Source organism: Anopheles bellator, chromosome 1, assembly GCF_943735745.2.
Source record: "Anopheles bellator chromosome 1, idAnoBellAS_SP24_06.2, whole genome shotgun sequence".
NCBI lineage: Eukaryota > Metazoa > Arthropoda > Insecta > Diptera > Culicidae > Anopheles > Anopheles bellator.
In genome coordinates this window covers 38,179,959-38,197,133 of record NC_071285.1, presented here as the reverse complement: position 1 = coordinate 38,197,133, position 17,175 = coordinate 38,179,959, and the positions used below count along the sequence as shown (strand labels likewise).

Here is a 17,175-nt window from a genome sequence, read left to right as displayed (position 1 = left end):
GGCCATTGTCATCAAAAAGAAGAAAACAAAATAAAAAAAACCCTGAGAGCAAAAAGCAACAAATACAGCCGCCAACAACAACAGAAAACCGGCTACCATCGTATAAAAACCATGAACTCCTTTCGAGTCCTTACGCACCGTCATCATGGAGGGCGCGAGTTCAAGTTCAATCTTCGTCATACTTCTTCTGCCGGTTGTCGTCTGTGGCTGTTAAATAAACTTTTGCCACGCTCGTAGCCTTGCCCCCGAACGTGCCAGTCTAGCCGTGAAAACAGTGTTTTCTTTTCCCACGACCCTCGGGGTCGGGTAAAAGTTCGGTCCAAGACGGCGGATATGTATCGTTACGCGGTAATTCTATTATCCTTTCGGGCTGGAGCATATTTTGGGCATCTTCGTCTCGTTTTTCTCTTCATTCATATTTCTTAAGGCGCAAGGAAAAGAGGAAAAATCAGTACCATCCAATGGAAAACAGCTGAAGATAGAAGCAACCGAGGCCCGCCGTCTGACGGGTCCTTAACGGGCCGAAGGAATGGGCCCGAAGTGGGTGGAAAAAACATCTTTTGGATGCTCGGATAACGAAGACAAACAGAGCGGGCTGATTTACCGAAAGAAGAGATTCTTCACCGGTAATGAGGATTGTTTCATGGGCAAAAGTTTTGGCTGCGCTGGCTATGAGTATCGATTCCTGTTAGTATTTAAAACATTAACGTGGAAGTGCGATGCACATGTCGGCACTTCTCAAAAATAGTTTATGGAAATACGAATGACATGACTGTAAAACCGCGTCCTAGGGTTTTTTAGTGTCAAACTTCTTTCTCAACACAGCACAGATTATATTGACATTCATTTTGAAATCAAACATCGCCCAGTACAAAACTACAACATGTCCAAAATTTATTTTAATTACTACAATATAAACTAACTAATCTGAACCATCGCTACTCTCGGCTTTGAAGGCTGCCGATCGCTCAAAACGTTCCTGAGTTTTACGCCATATGCTGTGGCGCTTGGGATTGACCGGATGCACATTAGCGCCCAGCTGCAGCTGACCCTGACACCCCAATCCCGACGTGCCGACGTTCGATGTTAACGTAATCGGCTCCGTTAGGCCGTCATCGTTTCGACCGAGGGGTTTACCCTCGTTCCAGCCAAGCTTGGACAGCATCTGGAAGCCCTTGTTGTCGCTGGCAATCGATTGATCAAGCGATGCTACCTGCGTTTTTTCGTGCTCGTTCGAGCTGCCTTTTACTTTGCGTCGGGTAGCCGCCCGATCCTGGTAGTCCGGTCCAATCCGCTGGTTCCGTCCTTGGCCGTCCCCCACGCCGATATATTCTGCGGAAAGGATAGTGGACATTGTAAAATGCATTTTAAAAGAAACCTTGGTCCACCTGGAACTTACTCTCATTTTCCAAACCAAAGCGCTTTTGAATTAATTTCAGGCCTTCCTTGTGAGACACGGGTTTGTTGATTTTCGATGCGTTTTCCAGAGGTACAGTCGGTTCACTGCTTACCAGCAGACCTGGTTCGCACTTGCCGCACGTTGCATTTCCCTCGTGCACGTGACACAGCAGTTTGGTTTGATTGAGCTGCAAAACGCTGCCGTGCAAGAGAACGACCGGATCACTCTGTGATTGGTTTTTGGACATCTTCACAGGCACCCCGTTGTAGAGCGTGCCGTTACGCGAACCGAGATCCACAAACTGATAGCTGGCCTTCTGATCGTTGTACACGAACTCCAGATGCCGCTTGGATATGTTGATATCCGGGATGATGACATCATGGTTGCCCTCCCGCCCGAGGGTTCCACCCTTGCAGGTTACGATAAACAGTGAACCGACTTTCAAATCCTTCAGATTAGTGTCCTTCACCACTATTCGCAACGATGGGGGATAGCGCTTGGCCACGTCTACGATACAAATGCATTTGTCATAAGAGTTGGTAAAGAAGAACAAAATTCATCTAAATGCAGCGGCCCCCTTTTTCGATGCTCATGTACCTTTGTAGCTGGTTTTGAACTGTTCGGACGAGTCGGCACTATTTTCACCGCTCGATTCGACGAGTACCACCGATGGCGCTTTTGAACAACTTGTGTCACTGCTGGTCAGCTCGCCCTCTTCCAGTGCCTCGATGGATCGGGACTTCCGATGCTTACGCTTCTTCGATTTACGTTTCTTCTTTTTGGATCGTTTTGCAGTTGAGCTGACACTGCTAACGCTGCTGTCGTCACTGGACGATCCCCGAGAACGAGACCGTGACCTGTGACGCCTTCGAGAACGTTTTCTGTGCTTTCGGTGCCGCCGACTGCGTTCGGGACTGTCGTCACTGTCGCGAGCCTTCTTCGACGTACTTTTACTGCCGGACTCCGCTGGTTGCTTCTGAAGCCGGATACCAGAAGGTTCATCGATGGTTTAAGAAAAAAAGAAAGAAAAAGGGGGCCGCTGTTATCAATGCCGCACTCGTCACCTACCTAGCGCGCAAAGGCGTATACGTTCGATCTCTAAAGAAGAGAACCGAGCTACAAGACTGTCTTCTAGTGAAGTGCAAGGTAGGGAAGAATTTTGAACCTGTGGGAGCAAAGAGAAAGATTAATACCACAGGGAATGAAGCAACGATTTCACCCCGAAGTGTACCTTTTTCTTGGCTTTGCTTTCCGGCTCTAGCATAGTTTCTGGAATGACTTGCGAGTAAAAGTCATACTCCTGCGTGGTATCGTTATACTTCAAATAGCAGCCCCTCTGACCATCGTAGTGCAATCCATAGATCTAAAGGCGAGGAATACAAGTTAGAAATGAAACCATGAAGTGCAGGTGCTCTGTTGCAGATTCCTGCCAGTCTTACGGAGTTGTAGTAGTATCCGGTTTCTGGATCGTAGTACATGCCAGAGGTCGGTTCGTAGATGTACCGATTTTGAATATCCACATCTTGGGCAGTTTTCTTAATGTCCTCCACAAACGCCTTGATATCGAGAGGTTCTTCTCTTGTGTCGGCTTTCTCATTAGGCGCCTGATTCTGATGTTCATTTGTGTCTTGCACTACGTTCCCCTCCGCTTGGCTATAACGTTTTCGCAGTATTCGCTGAAAGGTAAAGGCCATCCAGGAATTTGAGCCGTTTGATAACAATCTATCTGATGGAGTTGAAGGAAACCTACCAGCGTTTTGATTTTCAGCTTCAGCTTCTGTATCCGGACTTGTTGCTTTTGTATGTGCCTGTGCAGACCCTGAACGTAACTACACAGTTGGTTGACGGTCACATCGTTGAAATTGGTTATTTTGAAAATTTTAAACTGTGCCGATTTCCGTGCCATTGATTATTTTCTAACAAGCGGATGATGTGTTTGTTTTCGTTTTCCAGGCTCTTCTCGGTTGGATGACAGCTGTCATTCTTTCATTGATTTTCGCGTAGGAAAGCAGTTCGCTGAACACAAAAGAAAGCGCGCTCTTTTTTGACAGCTCTGCTTCCGAGGCCCAAGGTGTTTAGAAGAAGCAGAGTAACATAAAAACGGATATTATGAAAAATGTTCCTGCAGATACGGCCACAAGTCTACGGATTACGATCCTCTAAGCACTGCAATCATTATCAAACCAGCATTATCGCTGGTTTCCGTTCGCTATCTTGCAGAATTACGCACGTAAACATTGCGCTGCTCTCTCGCTCCTCTGTCGCTGTCTCTGTCGTTCGTTCATTGTCGTTTCTGACATTTCACAACCGCGACATTCAATGTGAAAACAAGAAGCGATTAACCGCAAAATCACGCTGCTAATCCCGCAGAACAGTATTTTAGGGTATTTAACGTGAAATCGTTCATCTACTGCACCGAAAGTGGAGTTAAATAGCATAGTGGAAACATCTGGGCCTTAAAATGAAGCCTTCTTGGCTGCGGCTGACGCTAGCTGCCGCGGTCACAATACTGCTAGCCACGCGTTCCGGCGATGCCACCAAACTGAATTATCCGCGTGTTCTTTTACCAATTTTCGACCACATTTCCGTAAACTTTACGCTCGAGGTTGTTGAGAAAGGGTGCTTTAAATGGTAAGTTTGCTTGGCGTGGGCCGCTGAGGTGTGTTTCTAACCTTCGAAATCCGCATGCTTCTGGCGTCTCTACGACGAGATGCCGGTATGCCGGTGACATCATTTGAATAAACAAATCTTTCGGTGCTTCGGAAAGGCCTTGACTGTAGTTTGTTGATGTCACCGATCGTTCCGGTTGGAATTCTCAATTCGAACCGACTCGGTAAGGCGGTTCTAGCTTTCAACCACTTTCGCTATCTTTTCTATTTTTAGGACTTCGTCACGATTAGATCTTATACAGATATCGCCCTCCTACGACGACATCGATGACGATTGTTCCTACCGTGTGACGGTGACGGTGATCAACAAGGAGAAGCACCGCAACACGGCCATTGTGCTGGCGGAGGATCTGGCCACCGGTGAGGTGCTCCGCTGTGACGTTATTCTGGACGTGATCGATCAGCTCGGAGTGCTGACGACGACCCGCGAGCTGTACCTCGAGGAAGCACCGGAAACGTTTGAGCTGTGGGCTCAGGATGCACAGGGCAACGCGTTTACGACGCTGGAGGGCATTGAGTTTAACTGGCAGATCGCTTCGCACAGGGCACAAGACATACGTGGCGATGACGGCGACAGCAGTTGGAGCCAAGTGTTGCGCTTTCTCACCTTCTCCGAGAGCAAATTTCACGTTGTTCCGCGCGCTATTGAGAAACTCGAGGTGGCCGGTGTCCAAGGGTACATGGTGTTGTTGGAAGGCATTAACACGGGTTCGGCTCGTGTCACGGCTCGTCTCCCGCACGCAGAATATTCGCACGTAGCACCGGTGGATGTCAACATTATGGTGCTGGCCAATCTAATCCTCGATCCGAGTGATGTCTACATTCTGGCCGGTGACACGATCGAGTTTAAGGTGCTGCAGCTGAAGCAGGGTAAACTGCACGAGATCGCTCTCAATAGTCAGTACTATCTGGAGATGGAAGACGAACGGTACGCCATGATCAGTGGAAATGAGGCACGGGGCTTGAAGATCGGCAGGACGTTTGTGTTGCTCCGCGATCGTAATGTACCGCATGGTGTGGCAAACGACGAAGCGAACGCCAAAGCAACATTGCCGAAAGCTTCGCTAACTGTAGTCGATGCGAAAAAGTTAACCATCAACCTGCTGCCGCATTACAATTGGGTTACGGTCGAGGGCGAAAACCACGAGATTGCTCTAAATCTGTTCACGGCAGACGATCATCCGATAACGCTCGGGCCACAGTACAAGATTCACTCGACGGTGGACGAATCCTTGTTCTATCCGATTCGGGTAACCGGCAACGGAAGCAGTATCTTTGGTGAGACGATCTCAACCGGCAGTAGTCCGGTGACGGGAAAGTTCGAAAAGGTAAGGTTGATCTTGAAGGCGATCCTTGGTTAAACATCGGTCTCATTCGAGTTTTCGTTTCATTTGCAGCTCACCGCTAAGGCGTCGTTGATCGTCTACAACCGTTTGGCGATCAGTCCGTCGGAAGTAATTCTGCCCTTCGATCCGAACCTACGCCGCCAGAAGCTTCAGTTTACCGCGACCGGAGGCGATGATGCCTACAGCTGGTCTTCCCTCGATCCGAGCGTTGTGCCTGTCACGCAAACCGGTTTGGCCGAAGCGCGGATTGATCAAGTAAAAGTACACGCCGATCAGAACGCGGATGATCACGCTGCTGCATCGATCAAAGCGACGCAAGTGAAGGTGGCAATGTCGAGAAATGTACGAATCTTTGCTTCGGCCCAGGTTGTGTTTCTGTCGCCAATCCGGCTGGAAATAGTGCGGTACAACTTCGAAACGGTGGTAAAAGATTACGTTCGGCTGCACGTGGGACTGTGGGCGCAGCACAACGGGACCCAGAAACCGATCACGACGTGCGAAAACCTTCACTTTGAACTGGAGTTCAGCTCGCAAATCTTCACCGTCGTAGACAGTCCCGCAAACGCCGACGAGGAAGGTACCCAAGAACCGTTGGCAGGTGATGCGTGCCGGATACTGTACCTCCGCTCGACGATGGTCGGTCAAACAAACTTGAAGATCACGTACCGCTATCAGGACCAACCGCTTACCGATCAGGTCACATTGAACGTTTTCGAGCGGCTGGCAATCGAGAATCCGATGGAGAACGAGGTTGTGTTACCGATCGGTTCGTCGAGAAACTTGTTCTACTACAACGGCCCCGAGCGGATGTACAATTCGGAAGCCGAATTGCAGCGCCAACTGTTGTACGATCTGAAAGGACTCGACGTAACGATCGTTGGCAGTGGGTTCTCGAAAGACAAACACATACTGCGAGTGCTTTGTAAGAAGCTTGGCGATTACGAACTGAAGCTCGAGGTGTTCAACACACTGGGCGCCACGAATGCTGTTCCGTACGTGGCCGAATTTGTGACGAAGGTGTACTGCGTGAAGCCACGGTTCGTGAACTTGATCACCGCGGACAAAGTGAAGATGGGATGTCCGCTTGAGCGCCGTAATTCGATGATGCACGTAAAGAGCGACGATAGCGATGAAATGGTGATCGATATAGAGGTGTTGGATGTACACAACCGACGATTGGCTAACATTTCTTCACTGCTGCTCGAGTGGCAGTTCTTCGCGATGGAGCAGCAACAGCAATCGGGAAGTGCTCAGCAAGAACAGGGAGAGGTACCAGTCACGCTGCCATACGTACAAAACGGAGAGGTTGACCACTTGGATGGTGTCGAAGTTCCGGTGCGTGACTACGTGACGCTCACGCTTCCCCGCCAGCTGGATGTTAGTCTGAAGGTAAAAACGGTCGTTAGCGATTACCGTGCGGAGGTGTTGAAGCGACACTCGATAAGGCCGGAAAGCCCACCTTTCGGTGTGCAGAAGCAAAGCGGAACCGCGCTGGTTAAGCCTACGATCGAAAACGAACTGAACTTCTTGGCCGTCAACCGAACGTTGCTGCCGTACGATCGGTTAACGCTTTTCCTCACGAGCGACGCCGTAGAACGTATCAAGATTGTTCAGGGAAGCGGCTTCTACGACATCAAGGCATCGGAGGCCGGCATCGTTTCAGCGCAGTTCGAATCGACCACCCGTCAGCTAGTCATTAGCCCGCGGAAGGCAGGCGAGGTGAAACTGGAGATTACCGACCAATGCCTAGCGACCGAGCCAAGCTTCCTCTACGTTTCGGTCGTGACGGTAGGCAAAATCACGATTCTTGCTCCGGATCGGGTTGAAAAAACGAAAGTTATCGATGCCATTGCACGGCTTTACGATAGCAATGATCAGCCGTTGGACATTAAACGAGATCGGTTGGAGCTGTATGAGCTGCGCACCGAGGTGTATAATCCCACGGTGCTGAGTGTCGCACACGGATCACAGGCCAGTTTGGGTGTTGGTGAGGTGCGGTACGTCGTAACCGGAATGGAACTGGGCGATACGAAGTTTAGTGTCAGTTCCGGAAGTGGCAACAAGAAGGTGTCCAGTGCACCAGCCACGGTTCAGGTATTTCCACCGTTGGTTCTACTGCCACGCAATGCCACGATCGTCGTGGGAAGTACGTTACAAATCTACTCAAAAGGAGGGCCTACACCCGATTCCAACATTGTTTACAGTGTTCAACAGCACGACGTAATTGGTAAGTGATTGAATCGGTCTAATGAAAGTTTCGTTTTTTATAAATGTTTTTTTTTCTCTGTCTACTCAGAGGTTGAGTCGGGTGTAGTGTCCGGGTTACGCGTCGGCCGCTCGAAAGTAACCGGCCGTTGTGTGGGCACGAATCCAACCACCGGAGCCGCGATTGTTTTCTCCGAGGACACAATCAACGTGAACGTTGTGCCGTTGGATGCGATCGAATTGCGAGCGCCCCTGGCACGCATCCAAACTGGAGCCGTAATGCCTGCTTACGTGTGGGCCGTCCCTAGCATTTCGCCACTCATCCTTGGCACCGTTGAGGGAGTCAATATCCGTTGGTCAACGGATCACACCGACATTCTCGACATCCGTGGTGTGTTCCAGGACATCGGTGTGGAGTATTTGGAGAAGGACGCGATTGTTGTGCGCGTGCGAGCGTTGGCTCCGGGAAAGGCCACACTGCACGTGACTCTCGTAACCCCGAGCGGAAAGCAACTGATGGCCAAAACGGACGTCACTGTGTTCCGGCTGCTGGAACTGGAATCACCGAAATCATTCCGCTACGACTCGATTCTGATCCCGCCAAAAGCCACGATACAACTCAAGGCGAATCTGGACGATGCTTTTTATCAGCTGGAGAACGAGAGTGCCGCCAGTAGTGGGCTGGTGCATGTTTCTCGTGATGGGCTCGTAAAGAGTGGCGACACTGTCGGCAGGGTGCAGGTGATTGCCTCTTGCCAGGAACAGTCGCTCACGATCCCGCTCGAGGTGAAGCACGTGCAGTACGTAATGATATCGTTGCAACCGGGGACGGTGAAGCTAAAGCAGGTCGAGCACAGCATCCCGCAAGGGTTCGCCCTGACTCTGAAAGTGTCTATGCACGACAGTTTGGGCAACGAGTTTTCCCACGGCCTCGAGGACGTCGCTTCGCTCAAGCATCGACTGTCGAAGCGCGGCAACGTACTACTCAACACCGGCACCAACTACAGCGTGGCATTGGAGCTGATGCGTGAAACGGCCGATATGTTGGTGGTGGCACTGCGTGATCAGACGGGTGTCAAGTTTGCGGAAGACTACATCAAGCTGGTGGTTGGAGAGCAGAGCGGAGCGGTTGTGACGCCCAACCAGCGACTCTTTTCCGTCGGTGACGTCGTTTGTTTCTCATCGCCCCTGCTGAGCAGTGAGCTGCGATGGAGCAGTTCGGACGAATCGTTGGTGAACATCGATCCCAAAACCGGCGTTGCACGAGTGATCGGCTCACGCGGTGGTTCTGGTGCGACTGGTGAGGTGCTGATCAGTCATGGTGATCGTCGTGCTGGTGGAATAGCGTTTAGCATCGAGGTGCTGGAAGCGGATCGGATCGAGTTTTTCAAAAGCTACGACATACTCAATGGTCACTCGTACCGCGGGCATTTGGTGATCAAAAATCATCAACAGCACGACAAGCTGGTTAACGTTATTGCACTGAATGCTTCTAGTTGCCGCGAGCAGATCGAGCGCTCATTTAGCGGACTGTTCGAGTGCGAGTTGCTAGTGAAGGTGGGAACGGTCGAGCTGCTGAAGCACTTCAAAACGTACCCGAGCTACGATACCACGATCGGTGCGTACAGCTGCAACATCGATCTGCTGACGACGATCGATGATGTGACGAACGAGATCAAGGCGAACGAGTACAGCCTCGTGCTGGAAGTGCGTTTGGCGGGCTCGTCCGGACTCGTAGACACCTCTACGCTGATGGTTGTCCCTGCGGTCCGCATCGAACCGGAAGCATTCTCGGTGGAGCAAATTGGCAAACAAATGCTCACTGTCACGGGGCTTGATAGATTACTGCAGAAGGTGGAAGTAAAGTCATCGAAACCCGACGTACTTGCTGTGAAGCTGCATCAGAAACAGGCTGGCATGAACGAGTACCAGCTGGAACTGCTCTCTTCGTATCGCGACGAGTGGGCCGACAGTTTGTCGGTAGCGGTACTTTCTCCGCTCACACAGCAAACCGTTGAGGTAGGATTTTACCTTGAAATGTTTGTCGAAGACAGGAGTTAATATATGATTTGTGGTTCTCTTTTCACCAGGTTCCGATACTGTCACCGTTGGCTCCGCGAAAGTGTGCCACGCAACCGTTCAGCAGTACGCCGGATCTGCTGTTGCACTACATGAGCAACATTGGGCTGGTCATATCCACCGTCGTCGTGATAGCGGCGACCGTTTGGGGTAAGTTTCTTTCGAAGTCTTGAGCCTTGATTTTCTTCCCTTTAAACCCGTCGAAAGATTTGCGATCATACATCCTGCCCACCTTGATAATACATCATCATCTTTCTCACTCGTATCTTTTATCACCCTTATTTCCTTTTTGTGCACAGTTTATTTAATTTCCTTCATCGAGAGCAATTTGTCACTAATGTTTTCCGTGCTTATCGCGATACTTGAAACTGACCTCGGACGAAATGTTTGTGTTACACCGTTCACTCAATTAATCTTTTCTTTTCCATTTTACGTTTTCTCTCCGAAATTTTCACAGTAATCGTATTTTGCTCTCCACCGCGGCAGAGAGCCTCCAACCCACCGGATGCCAGTGGTAAGTTAAAAAAATAAATAACGACACATTCAGCTTGAAGTGCACTGCGAAAGAAAACGGGCATGAGTCGGATAAGGGCAACGGGGCAGGCAACTTGTTGGCAACCCCGACCCTTCGGCCACATTCCATTCGCTTACGCTTGGCGTGGCTCGGCAAAGTGTTTCTCAATTTACACAGCGCTGCGACTGACCGTTTCGCTTTTGGGTGTTTTTATCTCCGTTCCGCGGAGGCCATCGTTTCCCCTTTTCTGATCTCTTTTCGTGCTTCTCTTTAGCAGGGCTATCGCCATTTAAAAATGGACCCAATTTATCATCCTACGATAATAGGGTAAGCAGCGGTCCATTTGCTAGTCCATTAGAGACACGCAGCCACGTTCTGCACTCATCGTCGCCGTTCTCCGGTAGCCCCGGGCACAGCTTTGGCGGATCTCAAGGTACGTTCCCACGGAGAGACTCTTAAGTAGTTTTTAAGTTGCGCTGAAAATAATCGAACTAAAAAGTTTAAATAAGAAGGAAGTGATTTTAGTTCCAAAACAAACCTTTGGATCTAAATTACGGCGTTCGCTTGGGTTTCGTCGTCTGTTGTCGGTGCGACAATAAATCGCTGTCATATTCAGATCCTGCCTGACACTGTCCACTGTCTGTTTCGCAAAAAAATGGCAAATCCCCGAGAGAAACAAAACCCGAGATCCCATCGGCAGGCCCGACAATCCGGGTTAGGACGGGTGTTAACGTACGCCCCGGGGATTTCTGTTTAGCATCCCCTTTTATGTTGCCTCCCCTTCGGGGGAAGGTTTATTAATTTATGCTCGATAAGGCCCTCGGTACGGTACTCGGTGTGAGGATGTTGAAAATTGAATATAGAAATTATTACGGTAAATGAAAGGCCACCACAAACCAGCGGGGGGTCGGAACAAATGGAACAAAACAAACAACCGGTGAAAGAGAAAAGAATCCAGGTAATGAATCCTTGGCCATTAGCTTAGCGAAAGGGAAGCAAAACTGCACAACAAAGCGCCAACGAGAAAATATGTCCAAAACGAGCATTTAAATAAGTGGAGCAAGCCATATTTTGTGCCGGCAGGCGGCCGTATCTGGCTCCCTTCCGCCATTCGAAGCCCGGGGCCCCATGTGCCCCTTCTTCCTTTCGGGAGATTATCCCATTTCGCATTTTTCGGGCTTTGGCGTTCCAGTTTTCTGCAGTGGCCTTCGGCCTCGGATGGAATGCGATCGGAACTACTTCAGAAGCGATAAGCGGTTCATGGTGAAAAGTCCCACCGCACACAAACACACACACATTCTTCTCGGAGGGTCCGCCGTTTGGCAGTGCACGGATTGCAAAAAAAGAAAGGACGTGAAAAATGGGTGCCATATTTTCTGTTCACACCTTCCGCCTCGTTCTATGGCGCGAATCAGGGGCTACCGTTACCGGTTGTAAAATTGCAAAAGAAACGGTATAAATTAAAATGTAGTCTTGTTGAGGATATGATGGCGGCCCGCTTAGAACCGGGCGTGCGTCTACGTGCATATCGGTCAGGATGGGTGCGCAACGACTACGAACTTTGCTACATTTTTTGAATGAGTAAAGTAATGAAAGTAATTTATCAATTTATGTTAGTAAATTTAATAATATAATTGAGAGGAAAACACTGATTCGCGGCGCCGTGTGCTTGATAGGATCAATTAAAACAATGTGAAACCATACAAAATTACTTGAACATTACACCTGAATAACACCTGAATGGATCGAGAGATCTGCTGTTGTGTTGTTGATCAAACGACAGGGCGTCCGCGTAAGTGACGATGTGTGATGACCAACTTTTCCGTACCGGCACAAGAACTGGCATGGCGTTCTTGAAATCGTCTGTTCACCATTTGTTTACCATTCATTTCAATTCCCACTCTAGCTATGGTTTCTGGTGTTGTGCCTGGTCCCTGCGCCATGAAGCCACGGAGTTACCCTTGGTGTCCCGATTTTTATCGTTCATGTTTCGTTTACATTTGAATTTCTGAAACGCACCGATTCCGCTTGCGATTGTGCGTATGTGTCACACGCACGTCGAAGTCAAAGTGTCCCCTTTCTTGGGGGATTCGAACGAAAAAATCACAGCAAGATCACAGTCGGTAAGGGAATGTGACTGGCAGCACAATTTTTTTGCCACACGATCTGCTTTTTATGTTCCGATGTTCCGCTCCACGCATTGTGGATTTTTCGCTATGTTTAGCATTCAGCGCGACTTCCGCTAAAACCCGTATCCCCGTGTTTGGCAGAATAGGGACAACCCCGCGACTTCGGGCGAGTTTCCCACTGCTCGGGAAACTCGTGCGTGCGTTTGTATGAGCCCCATAGCCCATTGCTTCTAAATCTGCATATTTCATTTTGTTTGCTGACATTCGGCTGATATGTGTTCCCGAAATCTCGGAAGTTCACTTTTCTTACAAAGCTTTTGTTGAGACATGAAGGGACTCGTAGCGGTGCGCTAGGCGAACGCCGGGAAAATGTAGAACTTCCAACGGGAGGGTGGAAGTTCTGTCACGCAATGTGGAGACGAAAGGAAAAAAAATGGAACACAAACGGAAGCACTTTTCGCGAGTTAGAAACGGAAGTGTGAGGGTTGAGTGTCCTCACCGCACATTGCGTACCGTACCAAGCAGCACCATGATTAAGCAGTCGATAGATGCAGAAGAAGCGTCACCGAGAGAGGCATCGTTCGAACGTAAGAAGGCGAAGCTCGGGCGTCCTTCACACGCACTGGGCCGCCTTCTGATGCGGCCATGCTGCTTAGTCATGGGCTTCGGAGGGGTGGTAAGGCTAGGGCACAGGAGCCAGTACGGACGTGCGCGGCCATGATTTACAGCAAACCCAGCCCAGCACAGTTCCGCTGGCGGCTTGTAGTTTGCGGTGAAATTTGATTGATTGGATTTTGATGACATTCGGTTACACCTTCCGGGAAGCGTGAAAGCGCCTGCGATTGTTCTGCTCCTGGCCAGGGGTGTGTGTGGGTGTTCGCACGGATACGGTTTCCGTTAGGATGTGCTGTGCAATTCAATTGTACTGCTTTGCTTTTTATAGGATCCTCTTTTTTCGTGTTGTAGATTGGTGTGTGCGCTGTTTGCTTGACTGGGACCCGCACTGTGTAGTTAAAGTATTGATTGGCCGGATTGAGGTTACAGAAAATTGTCTTTATTTGTAGGCTGAACCAAATTTGTACCGAAAGTGGATGGTCTACAATCTTGGTGAAAAACCTACGATCAGCTTTTGATTAATGTTCTCGGTTTCTTTGGCAGTTAGTGCGCTTCCTTTGAGAACAATCGCTCCACGCTAAACGACGACATACCGTTCAACGAAAGGAAGTCTGTGAATAAAGTACTTTGAGATTGTGGCCACGGGATGGCGAACTGAAAATCAAGGACCTCGAGTGTCGTGTCAGAACCGAATGCTTCATTAAAGTTAGGAATATATTTGCAGTTTTTGAACAAGTCACACTTGGTTCACACATTTCAACTTGTCATGTCTGGTTCGGGGTGGTTCTGGATAGCGTTTCGAATGTCACTGTTCCTTCAAGCACGCGTCACTCACGTGTGCTGGTAAGAATATTCAAGTATTTGCCCTCAACCGTCCCCTGGCAGAGACAGAGAGAAAAATCAGCGTGTTTTGCGCAGGTGATTGGAGAAGTTTGTTTTTTTTCGCGAAACCGTACCCTGACCGTATCGTGACATGAACCGTTGGCGGGACCTTGCGTGACTGGCGGTGGGCACAAGTCGCTGTGCGAACACAGTGCCACGGTGATATGGAAATCAGTACACGAACATGCGCTCGAACAAGCGCATGGGCGCATTAACATAATTTTGCTACACTTTGTCTCGACCTTTCGACCGTTCGGCGAATGGCGGTTTGCAGTTTGAGTTTGGAATCAGCCCGAAAGGCGTGCAAATTAGAAAACACTGAAACGGGGCTGCCATTGAAGATATTTCGTCCTCGTAATTTTTTTTAGCGATTTTCCCTGTTCCAGCGTTCCATCATTGAGCTATGGCGAGTGATGTTAAGTTGCGTTTTCACAAAGTTTATCACACATTTATATTTAAAGAAAAATACATTTCAATCCTTCATTGCTAATCGGTTTTCTATCCCTCGGTTTAGGCAATCTAAGTCACGACTTTAGCACCAGCGGAACTTCCCTCGGGTCACCGATCTACGGTGATGCAACGATAATATCGCCGCAGAAGCGAGTTAATCGACGCTACTTGTAAATACCTCAGCGTGTGCGTAGTAGAAATGTGACAACGAATTCCAGCGAAGCGGGAAATGAAAGATGAAACGAAACGTCGTAGACCATCGCTGCATTTCGTTGGCGATAAATTTCAATTCAGCCCTCGTTTGGGCCCGCGCATATTTTCTTGTTTGTTGAACTTTTCTTTATATGCGTACGCCGCATTAAGTACTTTCTCCGAGACGAGTCGCCATGTGATCAAATGAAGAGGAAACACATAAACTGCTTGCTACTTACTACTTGCTTGCTACTATTTCACAACTTTTCTCCATGTTGACGAGATACTTGTTCTTTTTTTTTTTGTTTACTATTGCTTTCGCTAAAATAATATAAACGACTTTCGTAACTTCATTTCGTAGCATTTCCTATTAGTTTATTACTATTCCAGAACACCTTTATGCGTTTTGATTGGAAAGAGTTGTAGTGTGTTTGCCAAAAGAAATGGTATTCAGTTTTTGTCTTTAGTGTGGCTGGTTTTCTTAGACATTAAGTTTGGCATTTTCACGAACGATACTTTTAGTTTTACTACTTATACTCTGCGGCCAGCATGTTGGCACTTCATCGACTTTGACACATTCTATCTTCCGTGAGAGCGAAAAGGCGGGCTCAGTGGTGTTCTGTGGTGTACGACGAGGCAGCTCCGTGAACTTTGGCCAAGACCATAAACAAGCAACGAACGCGCTTCCCTCGCAGTGTTGTGTGTACATACTTTTCAGCCTCGTTTAGGTTAGGAAATAAATTCAATTAAATTAGTAGTCCGAACAATAAACTTCCTACGGGCGTCCTACGAGTGTCTTTATCGGTCGATCGTCATCGTCGTTGTCGTCGTCGAAAGAAACGCTACGACTGAGTGCAGCAGTTGATGGGACAGCACCGGTCATCGGGTTGCGGTTCCGGGACGCCCATCAGGCACGCCCTGACTCCCTCCTCAATGGCCAGCTCCACGTTAGTGCCCGCTTTGGCCGAACACTCGACGAACGAGTTAGCGTTGATGGCACGGCTCAGCTTTTCGCCCTCGGACGTCGATACCTCCTTGCTTCCACCACGTCGCGTATCCAACTTGGTGCCTGGTGGTGATGTTAAAGAGAAAGAAAAGTGGATTTTCCACGGGTTCCGGTGTTTTGCCTGCTTCGAGATAACCTACCAAGCAGCACGATCGGGATGGGTGGATCCGTTTTGATCTCCTGCACCCACTTTGTGGCCGCATTTTCGTACGAAACACTGTTGTCGATGCTGTAGCAGAGAAGGAAACAATCGGCCTGTGGTACGATACGAATATATACAAAAGAATGGAACATGAAGTGTTTCAACTTAATTTGATTTCTCTGTGAAATCTGGCGTATTTCAAAACAAGGATTTGTTGACATCTCGTTACATTCATGAAATTTATAAAATCGTCCAACTTGGAGCTGCTTAAAACAGTCTTTCCACAAAATACTTTTGAAACGTTGGATAAGTCATGGAGATATTATGGAGATTGGCGAATTGCCGGATCCTCAATTGCCGGATTACCGGAGTGATTACCGGAAACATCCTTTTTCGCAAATGGTAGAACCGATGGAAATGCACAACGTTCCTACACTTACCCGCTTGTAAAATTGTTGTCTGATTTTGTCGTACTCCTCCTGGCCGGCCGTGTCGTGTAGCTGAATAGTGTACCGCTGCCCATCGAGTATCATTTCAATAGATTCCTTATCATATCTGGCCGTATGGCAACGATGACAGTAGTGAGTGAGTAACGTAGAGGAAAAAAGAAAGGGTTTGCTCTTATTGTTTCCATATTTGCACACCTCCCAAAGAGCGACTGTATGGTTAAAGTGGCACTATTTACATGGTCGGTTGGTAGAAATGCTTGAACGATTTATCGGTGTACGCGTGCAGCAGACAGGTCTTTCCGACGGCACCATCACCGACCACCACGATGTTCAATATCCGGTCCGCCATTTATCCGCTTGCGCCTGTTTCTTCACTGCGACTCCGTTGGGCTCCCTTCGGTGAACTAATATCTTTCAAATAGCCCCTTGTTAGTGCCCTAGTGGCCCCTAGTGGTCTATTTCCTTCACTTTCGCTCGATGAGAAACGTCATAATGTATTACATGCACAGAGCGCACTTGCCACAACGTCCCTGCGTCCTACGGAATGCAGTCTACACGGAACGACCGGGAAGTTGCGTCGATTTGCGACCACCGTGCAGTGGCAACCTCCCATCCAGGCCCGTTATCAATGCCAAAGTTTAACACTGACTGACTTAACCGATACCACTTCTATCGGGGCTCGAGTTGTTCCGGTGGCCACAAAACGGACGGTCGCTCGCCGTTATCTAGCTCTCCCCGAACCGGGACCGGGGATCAGGTCGATCGGGGGCGAAGTGAAACACCATCTCACCAACACCACCACCATCGACGCCCGCAAACCACACACAGGTACCGGCGCCGGGTTCGCTCCGGTCCATTACGGATGACTAATATTGGCTTGTGGCCCGGTGGCATCTCTAATCGAATGGCCGTGCGATAAGCGCCCAAAGGAAGCCCAGCGACACACGCACAGGCGGACGGGCTGAGATCGTGGGTGAGGAGACCTGCCGAGGCCGAGCGATTGCGGGTTAAGTGAGTGACCAAACCATCGGAACCTGTAATGGCTGTAATGGTGTGTGGCCCACGGTTCGCAGTTATCGGCCAAGATCCGTGACATGA

The 17,175-nt window shown here is 49.1% G+C and overlaps 3 protein-coding genes across 3 annotated transcripts; 1 reads left to right on the top strand and 2 right to left on the bottom strand.

Moving 5' to 3' along the window:
• Window positions 1-922: 922 nt before the first annotated feature.
• Window positions 923-3,305, bottom strand: LOC131216043 (angiogenic factor with G patch and FHA domains 1). The gene is made up of 7 exons (XM_058210441.1): window positions 3,150-3,305; window positions 2,839-3,075; window positions 2,631-2,762; window positions 2,525-2,530; window positions 1,997-2,375; window positions 1,400-1,906; window positions 923-1,332 (listed from the first exon to the last, which is right to left on the bottom strand). The coding sequence occupies exons 1-7, from the start codon at window positions 3,303-3,305 to the stop codon at window positions 923-925; spliced, it is 1,827 nt and encodes a 608-aa protein (XP_058066424.1).
• A 555-nt stretch (window positions 3,306-3,860) lies between these two features.
• On the top strand, window positions 3,861-15,132 carry LOC131206750 (nuclear pore membrane glycoprotein 210). Its single transcript, XM_058199426.1, has 8 exons — window positions 3,861-4,030; window positions 4,283-5,396; window positions 5,466-7,641; window positions 7,711-9,638; window positions 9,710-9,848; window positions 10,156-10,212; window positions 10,490-10,645; window positions 14,353-15,132. Exons 1-8 carry the CDS (start codon window positions 3,861-3,863, stop codon window positions 14,460-14,462), a joined length of 5,850 nt encoding a protein of 1,949 aa, XP_058055409.1. The 3' UTR covers window positions 14,463-15,132.
• Window positions 14,337-16,708, bottom strand: LOC131206765 (rho-related protein racC-like). The gene is made up of 4 exons (XM_058199427.1): window positions 16,314-16,708; window positions 16,069-16,183; window positions 15,627-15,741; window positions 14,337-15,549 (listed from the first exon to the last, which is right to left on the bottom strand). Exons 1-4 carry the CDS (start codon window positions 16,424-16,426, stop codon window positions 15,323-15,325), a joined length of 570 nt encoding a protein of 189 aa, XP_058055410.1. The 5' UTR covers window positions 16,427-16,708; the 3' UTR covers window positions 14,337-15,322.
• Between the last annotated feature and the right edge of the window lie 467 nt (window positions 16,709-17,175).